Below are 22,000 nucleotides of genomic sequence, written 5' to 3'. Positions count from 1 at the left end.
ACACACACACACACACACACACACACACACACACACACACACAGTGTGTGCGCTACTCACACGCTGGCGTGCGGTTTCTTCTTGGAGAAGTCACAGGCCAGGCCCAGATCTGAGATACGGACATGTCCGTGTTCATCCAACAGGATATTAGCAGGCTGTACGGAGGAGAGGAGAGGAGAGGAGAGGAGAGGAGAGACACACAGATAAGATGTGAAGTAGGACGTAACTCACAATTTCCGTTAATTTACATTTACATTAGAAGGATAGGATAAGTGACTGATGTTTGTTAGCACTCAGGTCCTCCCATCTCTCCAGCTCTTTAGGAAGCAGAACACGCATGGATAAACTGGAGTGAAATTGGAAGAAACCAGCAGACACAATTGGAACTTGGAACACAATTTACAATTTTAGGCATTTTAGCAGGTCAGTACATCAACAACATAACAACAAATGCATAGGAATATCAATATAGAAAAACAATAACATAGGTAGACCACACACCTAATTTGGCTGAACCACTTGAAAATGTATGTTCTAAACCCAAATCTGACCCTATAAACTGATCCCTGAAAATGCTTAATCTTAACCCATAGCCCTACCTACCTGAAAGTTTTCCTAATAGTACCTCTAAAAATAACAATTTCATAACATCGATTCCTACTGTACTAAACTTGTTTTGGGGGCATCTGGCTATTGCGCGCACGTGCACGCACACGCACATGCACACACAGTTATCTGCATAGTAGTGCATTGTTTATTGAAGGTAGTTCCAGTGCAGGCTGACTTAGAGCAGACTCAGGACACTATTATTATGGCAACCGCTCCATAACAGCAGGAATGGAGGAAAAGCAGAAGCTCTTCAGAAACACAGCTCTTTTGTGTCGATAAAGGCTGAAAATAGGCGTAGCGTTCATTTAACTACAACGTTGTTTTGTGGCAAGGGTTCCCAAACTTTTCAGGCCGCGACCACTTAATATTGTGAATTTGGCCGATCGGCTAATTTCACAATGTTTCCTTCTTTCTTACGTGATATTTGACAATTGGCCAATTTGTTGTAAAAAGGTCTTAAAGGTGTTTAAATTGTAACTTTAGAAATGTGCACATACCCTGTATACACCTATACTGTATGTTGATTTGTTTACCGTTAATTGAGAAAACAATGTTGCACATTAAGCTAATCATCTGGGCCCCGCCGTTTGGAATAAACCACTGCTTTATTGCGACCGTCAGGGAGCAGTTTACTATGAAAACCTCCACCGGCCGTCCGTCCGTCCGTCACACCTTTGTGACCATCAACAAACGTCACACCTTTGTTGATGTTTAAATCGAAGAGTCTTGGTCAAATACTTCTGTTGGTTTCTGCACTGATCATTTATACAATTCAGCTGTGTTTGCTCGTGTCATCATGATGAGGTCATAAATCAGCCATGCCCAAATATAGATTTTACGGGTTTACATGCTTACTCAGTTATTCGTTATGTGAAAGTCCTATGACGTCTATGATATCTGACATCATCATACATACATTCCCTTTTATGCCCATAAATGGAGATCCCCTCTGTAGAACCAGCCACTGACATCACTGTAATGTCAGGGGAACCAAATCCCTTTTATGCCCATATATGGAGATCCCTGTGATGCCAGGGGAACCAAATCCCTTTTATGCCCATATATGGAGATCCCTGTGATGCCAGGGGAACCAAATCCCTTTTACGCCCATATATGGAGATCCCTTATGTCATCAATATTAAGCCCATATCTGTGAATATCTTTGGGTACCAGATGTCTCCATATATGGTTAAATGGTCCGATATACATCACTGGCCAGAAGACCAAGAAATGGTGCAACCTCGCCCTTTGCTTTTCTCCCTATAGGCATCTTACTGGTAGGTAGTTTAATGAGGAATGCAGTATGGTGGTAGGTAGGTAGTTATGGCCTTTGATGTAAGATGTTCACTTTCTAGGATAACTATATTTGCTATTCCCAGATGATGCCCTTTTAGGGTACCCCTCATGCCCATATATGGAGATCCCCAGGCTTTACTAATTAACATAAGTTTTATGCCCATATATGGAGATCAGTGTCCCAATGTCATCAGATATATGGGCATAAATGGACACAGGCAAACTAGATGGGCTGTATGGATATCCAGATGTGTGATGTAAGTGTTTTATTCCAAATGTGGCACCCCACAGACATATTTCCAGAAACAAAATCCCTTTCATGCCCATATATGGAGATTTCTGATGTCATCAATCCCAGGCCCTGTAAAAAACATGGTTGCTATGGTATGAGCAACTTATGTCTCCATATATGGAGATTCAACTTCAATGAGTAACCATGGCAAACTGTCAACTGCCCGTATGTCTTGATAATTGGTAAAACAAACTTTTGGCCTATTTGTGGAGATAAGCGACCAACGGTCGCTTATCTCCCGATTAGGGAGTCTTACTGGTGTGAATATGACGCAGAGGGCATCGGTAGACGGAACAGAGAGAGGAGACTGCTTAATCAATGAATGGATTAATGAATGAATAAGCGACGGTACCTTGAGGTCTCTGTAGACGACGAAGCGGTTGTGCATGTGCTCCAGACCCAGGATGATCTCGGCCGCGTAGAAACGCATGTCCTTCTCACTGAAGACCCCGTGCTGGGAGAGGTGGTAGTGCAGGTCCCCTCCTGTGAGCGCGCGCACACGCACACACACACGCGCACGCACACACACACACACACACACACACACACACACACACACACACACACACACACACACACACACACACACACACACACACACACACACACACACACACACACACACACACACACACACACACACACACACACACACACACACACACACACACACACACACACACACACACACACACACAGGGAGAGCCATCAGTTAATGGGTCACAGAAAAAGTCAGAGAGAGAATGATGAGGCTGGCAGGGCACTGCGTCAGGCACCTGGAACCTGGAACTAGGGATGGGACGATAAGCGATATTATCCTAACACTCACGATAATCGTATCGTGGAGATTTAATTTATCGTGATATCGTCCTCGGTCATGCACTGGGATCAATTCACCTTTTATTTGCCGAGCCGGTATCACTTAAAACCTCTATAATTGGTGAAAGGTACTCATAATATATGTACTTGATAGTCTTTTTTTCACTCTATCAAATGTCTTTGCGTTGCGACGCGTTGTGAGCTTGCAGATGGGCTATTTTTTGGCAAAAGTTCCGCCCCAGGATAATGGATTTTGACTATCGTGATAATATCGTAAATCGCAATCTTTTTTGTCACAATAATCGTGATATGAAATTTTCATATCATCCCTACCCGGAACAAGAGGCAAGCAAACTGACCCTATGGGGAGTCAACCCAGGGCGATGCCAGGAAAGTCAAGAAGTGCACCAACTGGGGCGCCCGGTGGCCTACTGGTCTAAGCGCATACCATATAGGCATTGATGCCTGGCGGCGTCGCCGGTTCGATTCCCGATCCGGACGACCTTTGCCGCATGTCTCTCCCCATCTCTACCCCCGTTTCCTGTCAGTCTACTGTACTATCCAATAAAGGCATAAAAGCCCAAAAAACAAATCTTTATAAAAAAAAAAAAAAAAGAAGTGCACCAACTACATTACGTAGATGCACTGCGACACGACAACTTAGCTGACAACACTGTAGATCTCAAGACCCTGATGCTAGATAGGAGTGTGTGGAGGGCAGCGATTCAGTTGGCTACACCGCACTCTCACATCGCTGTTAGTGGAACTAATCAAATGCTTTGATTGATTGATGGATATCCCCAATGTTTCCCACATCCCTTGCTTCAGGTTGCTGCCCACACCCAGTTCAAAACCCAGTTCAAAACGCTGGTGATGACCTGCAAGGCAACCCCACCCACCCTGTACCTTCTGGACATGAACCCTTTCTGCTCACGTACAGTAGACCAGCTAAACAAGAAAGCCGTTACTCCCCTCCTTAACACCTTCTAAGCCTGGTCGTACTCCCTCGGACTTCCTACTGGGTCCCATCAGCCACACGTCTATTCCCGGACTTTTGATATAAATGATAATAATAAAAAAAAAAAACATCGGAAATTCTTCTCTGTGTCTTTTTGGAGCTATCTGAAACGGTTAATATGCTCTCACAGTCATTTTCTGGTGCTGGGTGTGATACTCGTAATATCCAGCAGGCCACGCCGTTGACTCACATTCTGGATGGATGGCTGGCCAGGAGTGTCCTCATCCTCTCCCCAGTGTTGAAACTCAACAAGAAGCTCAAACAAGATGGCTGGTCTTTGTCTCTGTTCGTGGATCGCGGTTTCAATCACGTTCGGGCGCCGCTTCTCTATCGCTCCTTTCCCTGCTTCGCCGCACGTAAACGAATGGAATTGATCTCCCCTCCGCCTCGCCAAAGTAAGATCGCCGACCTCTGCAGGATGAATATGTACGCTGTATCGAGCACTCCATTACGTGTTGTTATCATGTGGGCTTTGTTTTTTTAAAACATGTTTGTAAATAAATGGCTTATTTCTTCGGCGCTACCTCTGTTCAGAGGGTTCTGCCGCGGCTTGCAACGTGTTAAAACACCCTGGACATCCCTTAAACACCCTGGACAATGCTCCTCACGTCCTAGACTCTTCTCCCTTCCCTAGAACACCCTGGACAACGCTCCACGCGTCATAGACTCTTCTCCCTTCCCTAAGACACCCTGGACAACGCTCCTCACGTCCTAGACTCTTCTCCCTTCCCTAGAACACCCTGGACAACACTCCACACGTCCCAGACTCTTCTCCCTTCCCTAGAACACCCTGGACAACGCTCCTCAAGTCCCGGACTATCTTCTCCCTTCCCTAAAACACCCTGGACCCAATATTGATCCTAATGTTTTAGTTTCACCATGTTTCAGAGCTACACGCTGCATCAGGGCAGGCCTCAGGAAGTCCCCACCCACTCATTTCAATGAGAGCTGCTCACACCCAGTGCACACGTCCCCGAGGGTCTCCCTTCTTCCGCTCACTGAGGTCATAAAGCCAAGCGCTTTAGTGTCCTTTGTGTAGAGTGGACAGCTGGACACCTAAACCGTGCACAAAAAGTATGTTAACTTGATTTCGATCCATTGTATCTCCCTTTTAATGATACCAATCGGTATTGTGTTTTATATCATTTTTATCGTTGATTAGTCACCTTTACAACGAGGTACAGCTTGTTAGCATCGGGTATTCGTGGAATGAGCAACACGGGTGCTGGCAGGTGTGTGCCTAGCACCTGAGCATGAGTTCTGACAGAACTCATGCTGACAACGCTCGTCGCTCACCCCCACAGAGCCAGGATCATCAGAGAGTACCGCCAGAAAATATTTTGTCGCTATAATGAGTCATTTGATATTCAGCTCTTGCCCGCGCTGCATTGACTCGATTGAGTGCGTCAATTAGTATTTTAATTGTTTTATATTAAACTGCCGTTTCCCGCAACGATGCAGGGACTCAGTTTCCCATAATCCATCGGAAGATGAAGTCATCCGGGTATCCGGTTCTCCGTCCAGGCCAATGACATCAAATCCAGAAACAATTATTGTGACCGAAGGTCGCAGTTTACCATGAGAAATGTCACAGCTTGTCTTAGCCGTGTGTGTAAACATTTTTGAGCGGTGCAAACCGCTCCTATATTTCACTTTCGGTTTATTTAGCTAAAACATATTAGCACGGGACGATTCTTTCATTCTTCATCGATTGGCTAGTTGATTAACTAAACATTAGAATCGACCAATCAAAAACCGTTCTACTCGTGACGACATGTGTTAGCCAAACAGAACAGACCAATCAAATGCTGTGTTGTTCATGCTAATTTAGATCTGTCTTGGCCATTACACTTGCACTTGAGATCGGTTTAAAGTTCATGAAAGGTCCAGGCGTAATGGCCAGGTTGTTTCATATCCTGGACTTTTCCTAAACCCTCTGTCTGTTTTGTTTGAGCTTCTGGTCTGGACTGCATATTATTTTTCTCTTCTATTCACTCTTTGACTGCCACCAGGCTGTTAATGGCCAGGCTCTTTGTCTGACATCCTGTCTGTTCTCCCTCTGTCTCCCCCTTGCTTTATAACCCACAAGAAGCTCTATTTGGCTCTATCTGGTTTCAGACAGCGACAATTAGGAGTTTCTCCTGCATCTCGGCTACTCAAAATGGAGTTTCTGGTGACACATAAATGTGCACACAGATAAATTGTTATTAGCCTTTGGTCTGGTCAAGGATACCAACAAACCTGGCTGGTATGTTGCGCATAATATACTCCCGACATAATCTGTTTCCAAGAGGCAACCCAGCACTTCTTGGCGTTGGCCGTCAGTCAAAGTTAGAGGGAAAAGGTCTGACCAACCGCATATCCTGGACCTTTCTGGCGCAAATCGACCCCCACCCAGGATTCAAGACAGCGACCACGCTACATTAAACCCTGTAGTCTATGGTTGCTGTTTCGAATCCTGGGAGGTGTTCGTTTTGAGCCGGTGTAAAGGTCAGGACACACGAAAACCTTATATAGTCTGAGCAGACCTCTAGACTGACATCTAGACTGACCCACAGAAGTCACGCTGTGACTTCTGTGGGTCTAAAGTAAAATCAACGAAAGACCCTGAGAGGAGAGGAGAGGAGAGGAGAGGAGAGGAGAGGAGAGCGTACCGTTCATGAGGTCCAGGATGAAGCAGAGCTTGTCAGGGGTGTGGAAGGCATACGTCATACACACTATGAACGGACAGTCCTACAGAGAGAGAGATCAGAACACGTTAAACGATGCTTAAACTCCAACCAAACAGAATCAATAACATTTCAATGTGTTGTCTAATAGTTACATAAACACTTTGACATTCCGTAGATACAGAAAGACAATGTATTCATCACCGGCCATGTTGAGCTCCAAAACAAGTGTTTCAATTTGTCTGATTGGCACAGAACTAATGTTCTACACCAGGGTTCCCCAATAGGCGGCCCGCAGGCCATTTGCGGCCCGCAGGGGGCTACTGTCAGGCCCCCACCAACCCCAGTAATAATGGTGGTATAAGAGCAGCAACAACACTAGTATATCGTCGTTGTCGGGTGGAAACCTTGTATCTCCAAATTTGTACGTTCATCGCAAAGTAAAGCCCTGCTTCATCATACAAGGCCGTCGCACAAAAGTTGTGAAAACAGCAGATCAAGCACACAACGCCTCGCACCGCGAGGCGTTGTGTGCTTGTAGATCGGCTGTTTTCACTAGTTTAATGCAAAACAAACATACAAGATTTTCACCCGACAAAGACGATATCTGAACTGTCACTGGAGTAGCGGGAACGCCACCGTTGTCCCCCGCAATGCTGTGGCCCTCGGCTTGGTACCCTAGACATAATTCGGCCCGTGGGGAAAACTAATTGGGGAACCCTGTTCTATTTCATACCTCCTAACCGCCAGAGGCGGTGTATGAACACCGTGGATAAACATCACGCGCTTGCGCAGAGGTCGAATTCTAATAACAACATAGTCACCCGTGACCCTGTGTGCCTGTGCGTGAGCACGTACACTGCCTACATAGGCAGGACGCACACAAGGACCTCCCTCTTTCATCTTTTCGCCTAGAGCGCAGGTCGACACAGCAGATGCGTTGGAGTCTCGATAACCTAAACCTATATGGTACGGTGGGAGCTGCGGTTTTCGCCCTCCTAGAGACTACGTGGACTGCAAGGTTTACCCTGTTCAAGATGGGACGGAAAGCAGTACGGTAAGTAACGGCTGATGATAGCCAATTGCTAATATACTAGCGTCGAGAGTGGTTTTCGCTCCATAAAGCTAGTTGTATTGTATTGTGAGTTTGTGACCCACGTGTGTAGCACGTCTGCCGTTCACTATAGCGTCGATAGTGGTCTTCGCTACATAGCTATTGGTGAACCCTGCAAGGCAGCAGTGTGTTGGTGTATGGTTGTTTAGCGATAGCGCTATTAGCCTAACCAGCGTGGGTCTGCGGCTAACGTTGGCATAGAGCGGTGTTCGCTCCACAAGCTAACGTTAACGGTCGCTTGTTTACAGCGTTGCACAGCACACGGTGCTGGCATTTAAAAGCGTGTAGCATAGAGAGTGGTCTTCGCTCCACAAGCTAACGTTAGCTGTCGCTTGTTTACAGCGTTGCACAGCACACGGTGCTGGCATTTAAAAGCGTGTAGCATCAGAGAGCGGTGTTCGTTCCTTCGCTACAGTTAAAGCTGCTATAATCACCAGTCATGCAGAACGCATGTGCCCGGTGCGCCGCCGCTTTGGATATGGAGGATGGTCATGACTGGTGCCCGCGCTGTCTCGGCATTGACCATCTCAGGCAAGCCTTGACGACGGAGGCGTGCACGAATTGCAGCTGCATGGCCTTGGATGCGAGGAAGGCACGGCTGGCGACGGCTGAGGGCAGGGACATGCCTCCATCAGGCATGCCAGTCTTGAGCCCAGTGAGGGGGCTTTCTAAGAGCAAGCGCTCCCATAGTAAGGACGCATTGGCCAAGAAGGCAGGCGCCAAGAAGGGCCGTCGTGAAACGGCTGGTGGGGAAGGTGCAGGTGCGAAAAAGGTGCGTCAGGAGGACCAGCAACCCCCGTCGCACACGGTGGACTCACTGGCCGCTGAGTTTGCTCAGATTAAGGCCCTGCTCTATAACCTGCAGCCCCGTACCCCTACCACCGGTGCTGCTACCGTAGGGCCCCAACGCCATGCTAGGCAGCTGGGCCTGGACCATGCTGCAGCATGGGCTGCTGGTTTGGAGGACGTCCTGTCTATATCGGCCTCAGACTCTCTCTTCACAAATGAGGTTTCATATCATGAGGAGCCAGTTGGAGAGACCCCTCGCTCTGAGTCGGGCTCACAGGGGTCAGGAGCAAGTACTGCTACTACTGCAACCAAGGAGGACCTTCAGCTTGCCCTGTCGCGGCTGGGCATTGAGGTCTCTACTGAAGGGCCCCAGCTTTCCAATGAATTCTTCAGGCATAGGCCGGATCCAGTTTTCTCTGTGCCGCCTTCGAGGGCTTTCATTGCGGAGCTGCAATCATGCTGGGCAGATCCCAGGTCTAATCGTCATCCATCGCAAGACCGCAGGGCCATGGGTGCCATGGCTGACGCGGCACAGTTTGGTTTGGACCATATGCCAGCGGTGGAGAATTCAATCGCTTCCCTGGTGGTGTCACCAGAGGAGGCCCTTAGTCAGGATCCTAAATGTCCACTGGCCCAATGCAGACTGACGGATGAATACATCACCAAGGCTTATGAGTCAGCAGCTCAGGTGGCGCGTGTGGGGAATTCGATGTCCCACCTTGTCCTGGCCCTGGACAAGTCTCTTGTGGCGGCGGGGGCGGATGCGGCAACACAGAGCCTGAGTGAGGCTTCACTCAGGGCCTTTGCATACATGGCTAAGGACCTGGGAAGGGTTATGTCCACCTTGACCTTGGCTCGTCGCCAGGTCTGGCTTGCTCAGGCCCCTGTGTCAGCGCAGTGCAGGAAGAAGCTCTGCAAGCTGCCTGTTGCCCCAGGCCAGATTTTTGGGCCCTCAGCTCAAGAGGCCCTGGACCGCTGCCTTGAGGTGAAGAAGTACAGGCGTCAGTTCGCAGACTTGTGCCGGGAACCCGCACGGCAGTCAAGGCGCACGGGCACTCAACGCTCAGCATCTGGTGGTCAGAGCGCTTCATCATCGGCGGCTAGAGACTCTTCGTTTCGGCACGACCAGCCCCAACGAGCGCCCCCACAGCCCTCTTTTAGGGAGCCCAGAGGTAGGGCTCCCAGGCGTGGGGGCGGCCGATCATCCAAATCATTCAAGGGCCGGGGGAGTCGAGCGTGACTCCCCCGACCCGGGCCCCAGCCGGTTCACCCCAGAACATCTAAGCCGCTGGGAAACCCTAACTTCGGACCCCTGGGTACTTTCCACCATATCCGGAGGATACAGGATTCAGTTCAGACGTCGGCCCCCAGCATTCACCGGGGTGAGGATGACCGTGGTCGACGATCCGCTGAGGTCTCAGGCCCTCAGACAGGAAATTACAGAGCTCCTAGTGAAGGATGCCATAGAGAGTGTACCTGGTTCAGCAAGGCTAAGAGGGTTCTACTCAAATTATTTTCTTATCCCAAAGAAGGATGGCACACTTCGGCCAATCCTCGATCTCAGGAATCTGAACCAATTCCTGAAGACTTTTCATTTCAAGATGTTGCGCCCAGTGGACGTTATCCAAGCTGTGGCAGCAAAGGACTGGTTCACCAGTATAGATTTAAAAGATGCTTATTTTCACGTGCCAATAGCACCAGACCACAGACAGTTCCTCCGGTTCGCCTTCGAGGGTCAGGCATACCAGTTCCGGGTCCTTCCGTTTGGCCTCTCTCTCAGCCCCCGGGTCTTCACCAGGTTCGTAGCGGCGGCGCTGGCCCCGCTCCAGGACAGAGGGATGCGGATTCTCCCGTACCTCGACGATTGGCTGGTGTGCGCGTCGACTCGAGGACAGGTACTCAGCGACACATCGGCCCTCTTGAACCATGTGGCGCAACTGGGGCTCACAGTGAACCTCACCAAGAGCTCCTTGACTCCCAGTCAGGAAACTGTATTCATTGGAATCGCCCTCAACTCCGTTTCAATGATGGCCTGCCCCTCTCCACGGCGAGTGGACAGCATCCTGGAGCTTGTGTCTCATGTGCGGAGAAGCACCACGCTCGAGTATGGACTGCTCCTCAGGCTGCTGGGTTTACTGATATCGGTATCCAGGCTTGTACCTCTTGGGCTCCTGTCAGTGCGGCCTCTGCAGGTGTGGGTCAACGGCTTGGGCCTCGACCCCGTGTGGGATCAGGAGAGTCTGGTGACGATCTCCAGTCATCACCGTCGGTTGCTGGAGCCGTGGAGGAGAAGGGAGAGACTGTGCCGGGGCGTGCCCATGGGGGCACTACCCTCCCGCCGGGAGTTGGTGGTGACGGACGCTTCCCTGTCAGGCTGGGGAGCCTTATGGGAGCACAGGGCAGTCAGAGGGTGCTGGGGCCCTCAGGAGAGGCGACTACACATAAATGTGCTGGAACTCCGGGCAGTGTACTTGGCCCTCAAATACTTCCTTCCTGCCTTGGAGGGGAGGCATGTCCTTGTCAAGTCGGACAACGTAGCAACGGTGTACCACGTGAACCATCAGGGTGGCATCAGATCCAAGGAGTGTCTGCTGGAGGCCCAGAGGCTCCTCAAGTGGGCTTTTCCTCGCCTTCGCAGTCTCCGGGCAGTGCACCTACCGGGAGTCTGCAACCAGGCAGCGGATTTGCTGTCCCGTCAGGATCCTCCACCGGGGGAGTGGAGATTGAACCCGGCCGTGGTCCAACGGATCTGGGAAAAGTACGGCAAGGCAGAGGTGGATCTCTTTGCCTCAAGCGAGTCAACGCACTGCCAGCAGTGGTTCTCCCTGTCGGATCCAGCCTGTCCATTGGGACAGGACGCGTTCGCTCACCCATGGCCGCCAGGCCTCTTATATGCGTTCCCTCCTTTGCCCATGCTCACGCTGACACTTCACAGGATAGCCACAGGCAGTCACACAGTGCTGCTGGTGGCTCCTTACTGGCCAGGGAGGATCTGGTTCCCCATGATCAGGCGGCTTCTCATTGGAACGCCTTGGCCCCTCCCGTCGAGGCAGGATCTCCTGTCACAGGTGCAGGGCCGCATTTGGCATCCCCAGCCAGATCGCCTTCAGCTCCATGTCTGGCCCCTGAGGGGCCAGGGTCTCTGCTAGAGTCCTGCGATGAGGCAGTTGTCCAGACCCTGCTCAACGCTCATGCGCCCTCCACAAGAGCGCTTTATGCAAACAGGTGGAAGCTGTTCTGCAAGTGGTGCGAGTCTCAACACGAGGATCCGGTCAGGTGCTCTGTGCAGAGACTGCTACGGTATCTTCAGACGTTGCTGGTCAAGGGGCTCTCGTCCTCTACTATGAAGGTGTATGTTGCTGCCATCTCAGCTCGGCATGTGCTGGTGGACGGTCGGACGCTGGGGTCTCATCCGCTGGTCAGTCGATTTCTGAAGGCAGTGCTCAGATTGCACCCCCCGCACGTGGCTAGAGTGCCCTCGTGGGACTTGCCTATGGTCCTGGAAGCCTTATGTTCTCCGCCGTTTGAGCCGCTGGAGCAGGCTGGTCTCAAGTGGCTGTCTGCTAAAACCGCCTTTCTCCTTGCCATCACGTCTGCCAAGCGAGTAGGGGAACTCCATGCCCTATCTGTCGCTATGGACTGTTTGAGGTGGTCCTCGGATGGCTCTGGGGTTACCATGTGGCCCAACCCCTCTTTCCTGCCGAAAAGGATTTCAGCCTTTCACGTCAACCAGCCTGTCAATCTGACAGCTTATGCTGCGCACCCAGGGGCGGAGGGGTCGAGTCATGATGTGCGATTGTGTCCCATTCGGGCCCTGAGGCAGTACATTGACAGCACGATGGCGTTTCGGAAGTCGGATGCTCTCTTCCTCTGCTATGGAGGGCACAGGAAGGGACATGCTCTGTCCAAGCAACGTCTTGCTCACTGGATCATTGATGCCGTTTTGCAGGCTTATGAGCGGAAGGGGCTGCCGGCTCCTCCAGTGAAGTGCCATTCCACCAGGAAGGTGTCCACCTCCTGGGCGGCACTGAAGGGCGTGCCACTGATGGATATCTGTGCGGCGGCAACATGGGCTTCCCCCTCTACGTTCGCCCGCTTCTACCGGGTGAATGTTGCTGCCCCTCGACTGGTCCAGATGGCTGTGTTGTCGGCCTCCTCGACCTGTAACTGATGGTTGGTGAGTGCAGGTTCCTCGTGACCATGTTGATATACGTTATCCACGGTGTTCATACACCGCCTCTGGCGGTTAGGAGGTATGAAATAGAACGAGAGTTATGCATATAACTATGGTTCTATGAATACCGGATAACCGCCAGAGATGTCTGTCACTCGGAATCCCAGACGAAAAGATTTTCACGAGGGAGGTCCTTGTGTGCGTCCTGCCTATGTAGGCAGTGTACGTGCTCACGCACAGGCACACAGGGTCACGGGTGACTATGTTGTTATTAGAATTCGACCTCTGCGCAAGCGCGTGATGTTTATCCACGGTGTTCATACACCGCCTCTGGCGGTTATCCGGTATTCATAGAACCATAGTTATATGCATAACTCTCGTTCTACACCAATCAGAACACCTGTGTTGGTCCTCAACATGGCCGGTGTAGGACTACAAATGAAACCCATGAATCAGTGGTGAGTGAGTGCGTGCAAGAGAGAGATATTCAACACTAAAGAACACAAAATATGAATATTTTCCTTTCATAATGTATCACAGCAATGAGTATGTGTCACGGTTTTAATCACTCTACTTCAGTACCAGGGAACATGATGTGTCAACACTGCATTTCTTCCTTTCATCAAATCTCATAGTTATGGTCCTTAGTGAGATGGAGGCTGCGCATACGCACACTCATCATTTTAATAGAGCCTTATTTCATCAGTGTCTGTGTGCGTGTACGTCATGACACTGAGAAGATGTATTATGTTGTGTGTGTGTGTGTGTGTGTGTGTGTGTGTGTGTGTGTGTGTGTGTGTGTGTGTGTGTGTGTGTGTGTGTGCATGCGTGCGTTTGCACACGCGTGTGTGTGTATTACAATACTTGTGATGACTCAACGTCCCGACAAGTCTAGTAGAGTTAGACATTGTGAGATTTAGAGGTTGGAGGTCAAATGATTCTTGATAGATTACTTTAACCATTATTTTATGCTTTAACTATTAAAAAATAGCAGATCTACAAGCTCGCAAGCGCGGCACTCGGTGCACTCGGAGCTTGTAGATCTGCTATTTTTTTTAAATCGTGAACATTTGTGCAAGTCTTTGAATACGTTTCATTCTATAGTTGTCTTCGAAATCCTTCTTCTAAAAGCTGTGTTTCTCAAACGTTTTCCATGTCAAGGATCCCCAAAATGACATGTATTTGGCCACGGACCCCCATCTCAAAAGGGACCCCCCAGAAGCAAATATTTGAGTTACAAATGTTTAAAAAATATATATTCAAAGATTTGAACAAAATTAATGTTCAGGATTTTTCAAAAATCATAAATGTTGATGTCCTCACAGGTACAGTAACACAAACGTGTGTGTGTGTGTGTGTGTGTGTGTGTGTGTGTGTGTAACTCACTCCTGTGCTGACTAATGACAGCATAATTCTTTCGTTGAGCGCCAGAGTCTCTCCCTGCTTCATTTTAATCCTCTTCTTATCCAAACACTTCATGGCATACCTGACACACACACACACACACACACACACACACACACACACACACACACACACACACACACACACACACACACACACACACACACACACACACACACACACACACACACACACACACACACACACACACACACACACACACAGTAGATCAGAAAACAGACAACTAAAGACACCCCTGCAGACAGCCAACAGGAGGTCAATCTTAGATGTATAATTTATTTCATCAGCCTTTTATTTGCGCTGTCTGCGTGAGGGAGGCGGTTAATAGGACAGAGAGAGAGAGAGAGAGAGAGAGAGAGAGAGAGAGAGAGAGTGGGTGAAAATAAGTCAGCCATATATTTGCTGATACTTGCTGATACAGCGGCAGAAAACAAAACCCAGCGAGGTAATTGTAGATCGGCAATTTTTTCCGAATACCAGAAACATCAAATTAAGTGGATTAAGGCATTTAGCGGGGGACCACTCTGGAAGCCCCTCGAGGACCCCTGTGTGGGGGTCCCCGGAACCCCATGTCGACGTTCTGTGCCTGATAGAATATTCAGTTTTTGGTTCTCCGAAAACAAAAAACAAAACAAAAAAAACCTTGGGTCTGAAGGAATTGCAGTGGTGTAAAGTAACTAAGTACATTTATTTAAGTACTGTACTTAAGTACCCTTTTGAGTTATTTGTACTTTACTTGAGTATTTCCAATTTCCAATACTTTTACTTCTACTCCACTACATCACAGATCCAAATATTGTACTTTTACTCCACAAAATGTATCTGAAAATTTAGTTACTACTAAATTACAGATATAAATTATAATCTTATAAAACATACATAAACCACTTTAGCCCTATTTTATACCAATCACGATGCATCACGGTGGGACTCATAGTGAGCTTGTAGATCTGCCATTTTCAAAAGATTTTTATACATTTGAAAACCTGAAATGGGACATCCTGCATAATGAGTGCTTTCTACTTTTGGTACTTTAAGTACATCTTGATACCAATACTTTTCCACTTTTACTCAAGTACATTTTGAATTCCAGACTTGTTAACAGAGTATTTCTACATAGCATTATTGAAACTTTTACTTGTGTAAAACATGCGAATACCTTTTCCACCACCAACAATGTGGAACGCCCTCCCACCACCTCCCCATACTCATTCACAAGCACTATGAAAGAGCTTCCGTCTGCACTTTTCAACAGGGCCTAGATAAGTCTCCCAGCTCGCTAGCTACCAGAGAGTAGCGACTCCCCCATCTATCATTTAGTGCAGAATGGGATACTTGCATCTTTTATCATTTAGTGCAGAATGGGATACTTACATCTTGCCTGTGTCAGCCTTTCTGCAGCCGTAAACCTCCCCAAATCCACCCCTGCCGATGATCCGGTGCACGCTGAAGTCGTTCATGGTTAACTGCACAGAGGAGGAGAGGCACGATAAGCAATGCTATCAAACAAGCAGGAGACGGGAGGATAAAGAGCAAGGCTAGAGTCTGATGATGTATGGCTCAATTATTAGATTTTGTCCAGGACGTTGGTATAATCAGGTAAGTAGCCAATGTGTCTCCATAAAACAAAAAGTATAATTAAGCCCTGTTCAAAAACTTTAAAACTGGGCCGCCGATCGGCGATCCGATTTTGGATTATTTTTCATAAATTAAATCAAATTAAATTCTCGGGCGAAGCGGCCTGGACCAACAGCTTTTTCCTGGGTTTCTCGGGTTGGAGTAGTAAATGCGTCTGTTAAGTTGTAGATTGTACTACGGTACTCACATGGATGTTGAGCTCCACATTTTTCCACTGGCAAAAACGAGTAAATTTGTCACTGAAGGGAGAAAGAGAAACAAAAACAAAAATTAATTAGTGACCATCAAACCTAGCGTCCCAATTTTGGCCACATTTTCGAAGACTCTCAAAAGATTTCACATTATGTCAAAAAAGAAAACAAAGGAAAAAATGTAGTTACAAGCTCACAATGTGTGTGAGCTTGCCTTGTACCATCTCCATAAGGGCCTTCATTAATGCTCACTATGCCAGTGGTTCTCAAAGCAACTGCAACTCCGAATGCGGACAAATGGAATCAATCAAACGGATCCTTACATGTCTGTAACTCCGAGAGCTTATATTTGTACATTCTCAGAGTTATGGGGGTCGGTGAGAAGGTTTGAAGACCACTGCACTGTGGGATGGTTGCCATGTCTGTGTCTCACAGGTGGACTGTGGATGGCTCAGACATGTGTCTACCAATGTCTAATGATGATCATCTGTGGCAATTTCAACGTCACTCTTTTAGCTCATAAACAAACATACCCGTAATTGCTGGACTATAAGCCGCACCCGAATATAAGCCGCACCAGCTAAATCTAGAACAAAAAACAAATGTCTACATATATAAGCCGCACCTGACTATAAGCCGCAGGTGTCCTTCCTGCTTCCCGCTAGAGCGCCCCTGGTGGCTGTTAGCTGTAAGAATCTATATATCGTCGTTGTCGAGTGGAAACCTTGTATGTCCAAATCTGTTTGTTTTGTATTTATCATTTTTAAAATGATTTAAACTAGTGAAAACAGCCGATCTACAAGCACACAACGCCTCGCGGTGCGAGGCGTTGTGTGCTTGTAGATCAGCTGTTTTCACTATTTTTGTGCGATGGCCTTGTATGATGAAGCAGTGCTTTACTTTGCGAAAAAAATTACAAATTTGAAACTTGGCGATACAAGGTTTCTGCCCGACAGTGACGACATACATCCTTGTTAAAGACCATTGTAAAACTAACTAACTGGCCGTTAGCTGTAAAAATCTCTATATAAGCCGCACCGTTGTATAAGCCGCAGGGTTCAAAATATGGGAAAAAAGCCGCGGCTTATAGTCCAGCAATTACGGTAATCAAAGCATTTTGGTTCAATATGTGACATCACAAACCCAGTACAGCTTTTTATTTTGTATTAGGAACAAGACCCGGACTGGCTCCACAAATCTGGATCTCCAAACAGTTAACATCAACAGGATTTATTTTATAATCAACGGAGCAAAAGAGCAAAGATATCTCGCCAATATCTGGAGTTCGATCACGATGAGGAAACTATACAACTGCACAAACCTCTACCAAAGTGCCCTTGTTCTCAGTTAATTAAGACACTGTGCTTAATTAATAAGACAATAATTAAGACCGTGTGCTTAATAAAGACTCCTCTTACCTCTCTATGAACTTGTGGAAGATCTTTCCTCGCAGGCTGTCACAGATCTCCACAATGTATGGCTGCAGGAGGACACACAAACACAACAGTAACACTTAACCACATGAAGCTTGTAGATCAGGTGTGTTGAAGGCTTTTTGTGACACAAAACAGCAGAATGAGGGCTTTACTCCATTTAAACTGGTGGATTAGTGATTACTAAAGATTTAAATCAACTCCGACAGGTGAATAGCCTGCTTGAAATTCAAGTACAGTGTATTTACAGTAAGTATGTCTGCAGGTTTCTTTGTAGAAGGAGCTAGGATTCTGTATTTATTCTAGTTTTATGTTGTGTTCCTCTGCAAACCAAATACTGTATGTTGATGCAAAATATGTTTTCATTTGCCAAGCATCTGGATTTTTCTTTCCTGTTTTACAAATGCAAGGGTGCCAATATTTTTAGCCATGACTATATGTCTGAGAACCCTAAAACATTAATTTACACAACACTGATAGTCAATGAAGCCCTTCTATAACATGTAGTGTGGGGGTCTCTGCTGAATCTCTCTCTCAGCTAAGGGGTCCTTGGCGTGAATAAACATTGAAGACCCCTGATGTACAGCACATAGAGGCTTACCTGGAAGAGAGTTGGAGGCACCAGTTTCTTTGCCAGGTGGGTCTGAACGTGGTCCACGGCCTTTTTGGAGAACGGCTGAAAAGACACAATGTTTAAATTGTTAAAGACAAGAAGTGGGAGAGAGGCTCAAGAACACCTAGACAGAAACAACGGACACGTTTCGACCAACTGCCAGTGGCGTCAGTTCATCAAAAGCTAAGGTATGGCAACATGATTGGTGTCTTGAAGGCGCGCGGGTAAGACACCAATCATGTTGCCATACCTTAGAGCAGGGATCAGCAACCAGGGATCAGCAAGTCCTTTTGACTTTTAAATATAAATCCTCTTTCTCACACTTCTGCCAGTGTGCCAGTGATCACCCTCCCCTGTGCCAATGTTGGCACCCGTGCCTAAGGTTGCCTACCCCTGCCTTAGAGACAGGCATGATGGATTTATTTTAAGAAGTACTGTAGAAATATAGATTATTTTCCCCCCTGTAGCCAAGGTATGGCCGCTGCCATACCTTGCCATACCCAAATGACGCCTCTGCCAACTAGGGATGGAACGATGCGCGATATTATCGTTTATCGTGATAAAAAACACTTGCGATAATCGTATTGTGAAGATTTCATTTATCGTGCTATCGTCCTCCGTCATGCACTGGGATCAATTCACCTTTTATTTGCCGAGCTGCATATCCGGTACCACTTAAACCCTCTATAATTGGTAAAAGGTACTTATAATATAAGTAATTGATAGTCTTTTTTTCAAATGTTCCGCCCCAGGATAATGGATGTTGATTATAGCGATAATATCTGTAAATCGCGATTTCTTTTGACACAATAATCGCGATATAAAATTTTCATATCGTCCCATCCCTACTGCCAACCAACCGCTCTTCCTCCGCGTTTCGATCGTCGGCGACGCCGAGGAAGACCAGTTGGTCGAAGCGCGTCTGTCGTTTCCGTCCGAGAGAGATAAATAAACCAAGTGAAAGGGACAGTCATTGCGTGCTGGCTGTTTCCTCACTTTCATGTCATTATCGAGCTGTGCACCTTAAAGACTTAAGATTTAATCTGGAGTGTTGCAGGCTTGCTGCTTTATTGCAGTCAGTTCCCTTGAATACAGATGATGCAATGCAATGATGTGGTATTTTCCGATATGTGTGTGACTGTGTGTGTGTGTGTGTGTGTGTGTGTGTGTGTGTGTGTGTGTGTGTGTGTGTGTGTGTGTGTGTGTGTTGACTGGCTTGTTTCCTTTGACCACATGGTGACAATTACAAGGTTTACCAGTGGGTCTAATAGTCGGGAGTCTTAATAGGTTCTGCAGTATGAAAATAATAACAATACCAATAATACTGTAATGAATAAATAAATGTTTTGCAGTATGCGTGCATACAAACGCACAACACCATCTACATTATAAGATCAACTGTTTTATACCTATGAAACAGTGTGTGTCTCTATACTTGTGAGGACCAAAAGGAATGAATTTTAAGAGATTTTAGGAAACTAGGAAAAGACTCAGATATACTTTTATACTGAATGGTCGATGTTGCACACCGAAAAGTATTTTTCCGCTTTTATCAGATGCTTTCAATTCCATCCTTAAATCCTGATGTCCTCGCCAGTAGTAGTAATACAAACCTGTGTGTGTGTGTGTGTGTGTGTGTGTGTGTGTGTGTGTATGTGTGTGTGTGTGTGTGTGTGTGTGTGTATGTGTGTGTGTGTGTGTGTGTGTGTGTGTGTGTGTGTGTGTGTATGTATGTGTGTGTGTGTGTGTGTGTGTGTGTGTGTGTGTGTGTGCGCGCGTGTGTTTGTGTGTGTGCATGCGCGTGTTTTGTGCTCTCTCGGAGAGAACCAACAAACATCATAAAATAGTAAAGGGGCAAATTCAGGGGAGCCCAGAGAGGAATTCATCCACAGAAGTGCAGAATGTTTCATTCTGTGCACTCAGAGTGTCAGTGAGAAGGTAAAGTAGTGCATTCTCCCCCGGTGCTGCATGGGGAGAAATCTCTTTTAACTTTCCTTCACATGGAGCTTTGAGAGAGGAGCATCAGTTAGGGGGTCCTGTCCACAGAGAGATAACTTTAGAGCTGGACGTGCCAGTCAGCCATGTATCTCTATGGTAAAGACACAGTCTTCCATCAGGGCTTGACATTAAGGCTTGTCCTGTTGTCCGGGACAAGTAAATTCATTAAAAATGTACTTGTCCGTTGTACAAGTTCATCAAAAAGTTAATGTCAAGCTCTGTACCTGACCCTTCGACCATCTAAATACGGCCTCGAAATTACCCCCATAAAATCTACATCTTAAAAGGCAGCATTATGTTTTTTTAGGGATATACTGAATTCCATATTACATCCGTATGTACTCAAATGTTACATTTTTATAATGTAACAGTGAAATAGACTGCCATCGATCTAGTCTAGTCTAGTTCATCAGCCTTAAAGACACCACACAGAATCGTCAATATGTTTGTCTGTCGTGTCTATCAAATTCTCCTAATTCAGCACTATGTGTTTCAAGTTTCAATTGTCCAATGTGTGGCCCTTCACTCACTTTATCAAAGTCAGTATGGCCCCCTGGAAAGAGATGTTGCACACCCCTGGTCAACACTGTGTGAGCACTACGGACATGATATCTACACAGTGTGTGAGCACTAGGCTCAAAGGGCGCGTTCTGTGGACATGACCCCTAAATGTGGTAGAGATGCAGTATGTCTTGGGGTGTAGGAGTTAGAGATGCGGTATAGATTCAGATCCTCACATGCGAACAGGACAGTAGCTCCTTCATGATGTAGCCGTCGTAGATCTGTCGGCTGCGACACAATCGCTCCTCCTCCGAGTCCAGCTTCTCATAGTCTTTAATCTGAAAGGGATTAGAGCAGCACAGCTAACTGTTAATCTGAGGCAGATTAGCAGCGCGGCTGAATGTTTATCTGGAACCATCGCGTCAGGTCAGATTAGCAACACGGCTAACTGTTGATCTGAAACTATCACATCGGGTCGGATTAGCAGGCAACACAACAACAAAGAGACCCGGCCAAGCACTTCCTAGATCACCGTTTCCTAAACACTTGGTTGGACAAGCTTTTACGAGTCGCAAGTAAATATCTCTTAATGTCTTTTTTTTACTACATTTTCTTTTGAATTCTCTTTTTTTTAAGAAAAGAAAAAATATCCTTTTCATCTTCATGAATTAAAGATAAACTCTGTGGTTTTCCAAATAATTTGATAAATACATGCATAAAAATAAAATAAATTCTATTTATTAGATAACAAATGTTTAAGAAGTTGTGAAAATAGCTGATCTACAAGCTCACAACGTGGCACGAAGCGACACGTTGTGTGCTTGTAGATCTGCCATTTCCACAAGTTTGGGTCCCGGCCTCCTGGGCAAACTTCTAATTTCTCTTTTGGGTCTCGAGGGACAGAATTTGGGAACCACGGTCCGAGATGGTCTTAATCTGAACACAGATCTGGGATTATACACTAATCTCTCTCACGCATCAGCATATGAAGCACTCTAATCCCCACTGCAAACGTTTAACATCTTTATTTGTGTTCACGTTTTAACCACACAAACAGCAGTAGATGCACATCGGGAAACTCAACAATAAGTGTTTCTTTCGGGGATACAGATCATGGATATACAAGCTCACAGCGTGGCACCGAGTGCCGCGCTGCAAGCTTGTAGATCTGCTATTTTTGAAAAACCGTGAAAATGTGTGCAAATCTTTGAATGCACGGTTTTTCTAAAGCATTTTTTAAAGACATTTAAAACGCAAATCCTCCTTTCCCTTGGTCCCTGGAACTAAATATGTTCAGATGGGGGTCCGCGGTCAAATACATATCATTCTAGGGCAGGGGGTCCTTGACAACTTGAGAACCACTGACATAGAAACATGGGTTTTTCAGAAAACGGTTAGGATTTAGAGGATTTTTTTTAGGT

The 22,000-nt window shown here is 46.9% G+C and overlaps 1 protein-coding gene across 1 annotated transcript in view; it reads right to left on the bottom strand.

The window, feature by feature from the left end:
- Positions 1 to 22,000, bottom strand: part of grk3 (G protein-coupled receptor kinase 3) — a 117,008-nt gene that overhangs the window by 22,302 nt on the left and 72,706 nt on the right. Inside the window, exons 4-12 of the mRNA XM_080742733.1 lie at positions 20,816 to 20,917; positions 18,069 to 18,143; positions 17,453 to 17,514; positions 16,031 to 16,082; positions 15,580 to 15,671; positions 14,167 to 14,266; positions 6,689 to 6,767; positions 2,550 to 2,680; positions 61 to 155 (exon numbers count right to left, since the gene is read on the bottom strand). Of these exons, the coding sequence (XP_080598859.1) occupies positions 61 to 155; positions 2,550 to 2,680; positions 6,689 to 6,767; positions 14,167 to 14,266; positions 15,580 to 15,671; positions 16,031 to 16,082; positions 17,453 to 17,514; positions 18,069 to 18,143; positions 20,816 to 20,917 (788 nt within the window). The remainder of the gene's footprint in view (positions 1 to 60; positions 156 to 2,549; positions 2,681 to 6,688; positions 6,768 to 14,166; positions 14,267 to 15,579; positions 15,672 to 16,030; positions 16,083 to 17,452; positions 17,515 to 18,068; positions 18,144 to 20,815; positions 20,918 to 22,000) is intronic.

Source organism: Nannobrachium achirus, assembly GCF_963921795.1.
Source record: "Nannobrachium achirus genome assembly, chromosome: 15".
NCBI lineage: Eukaryota > Metazoa > Chordata > Actinopteri > Myctophiformes > Myctophidae > Nannobrachium > Nannobrachium achirus.
The sequence above is the reverse complement of the archived record's forward strand: the minus strand, read 5'-3'. Positions and strand labels throughout refer to the sequence as shown.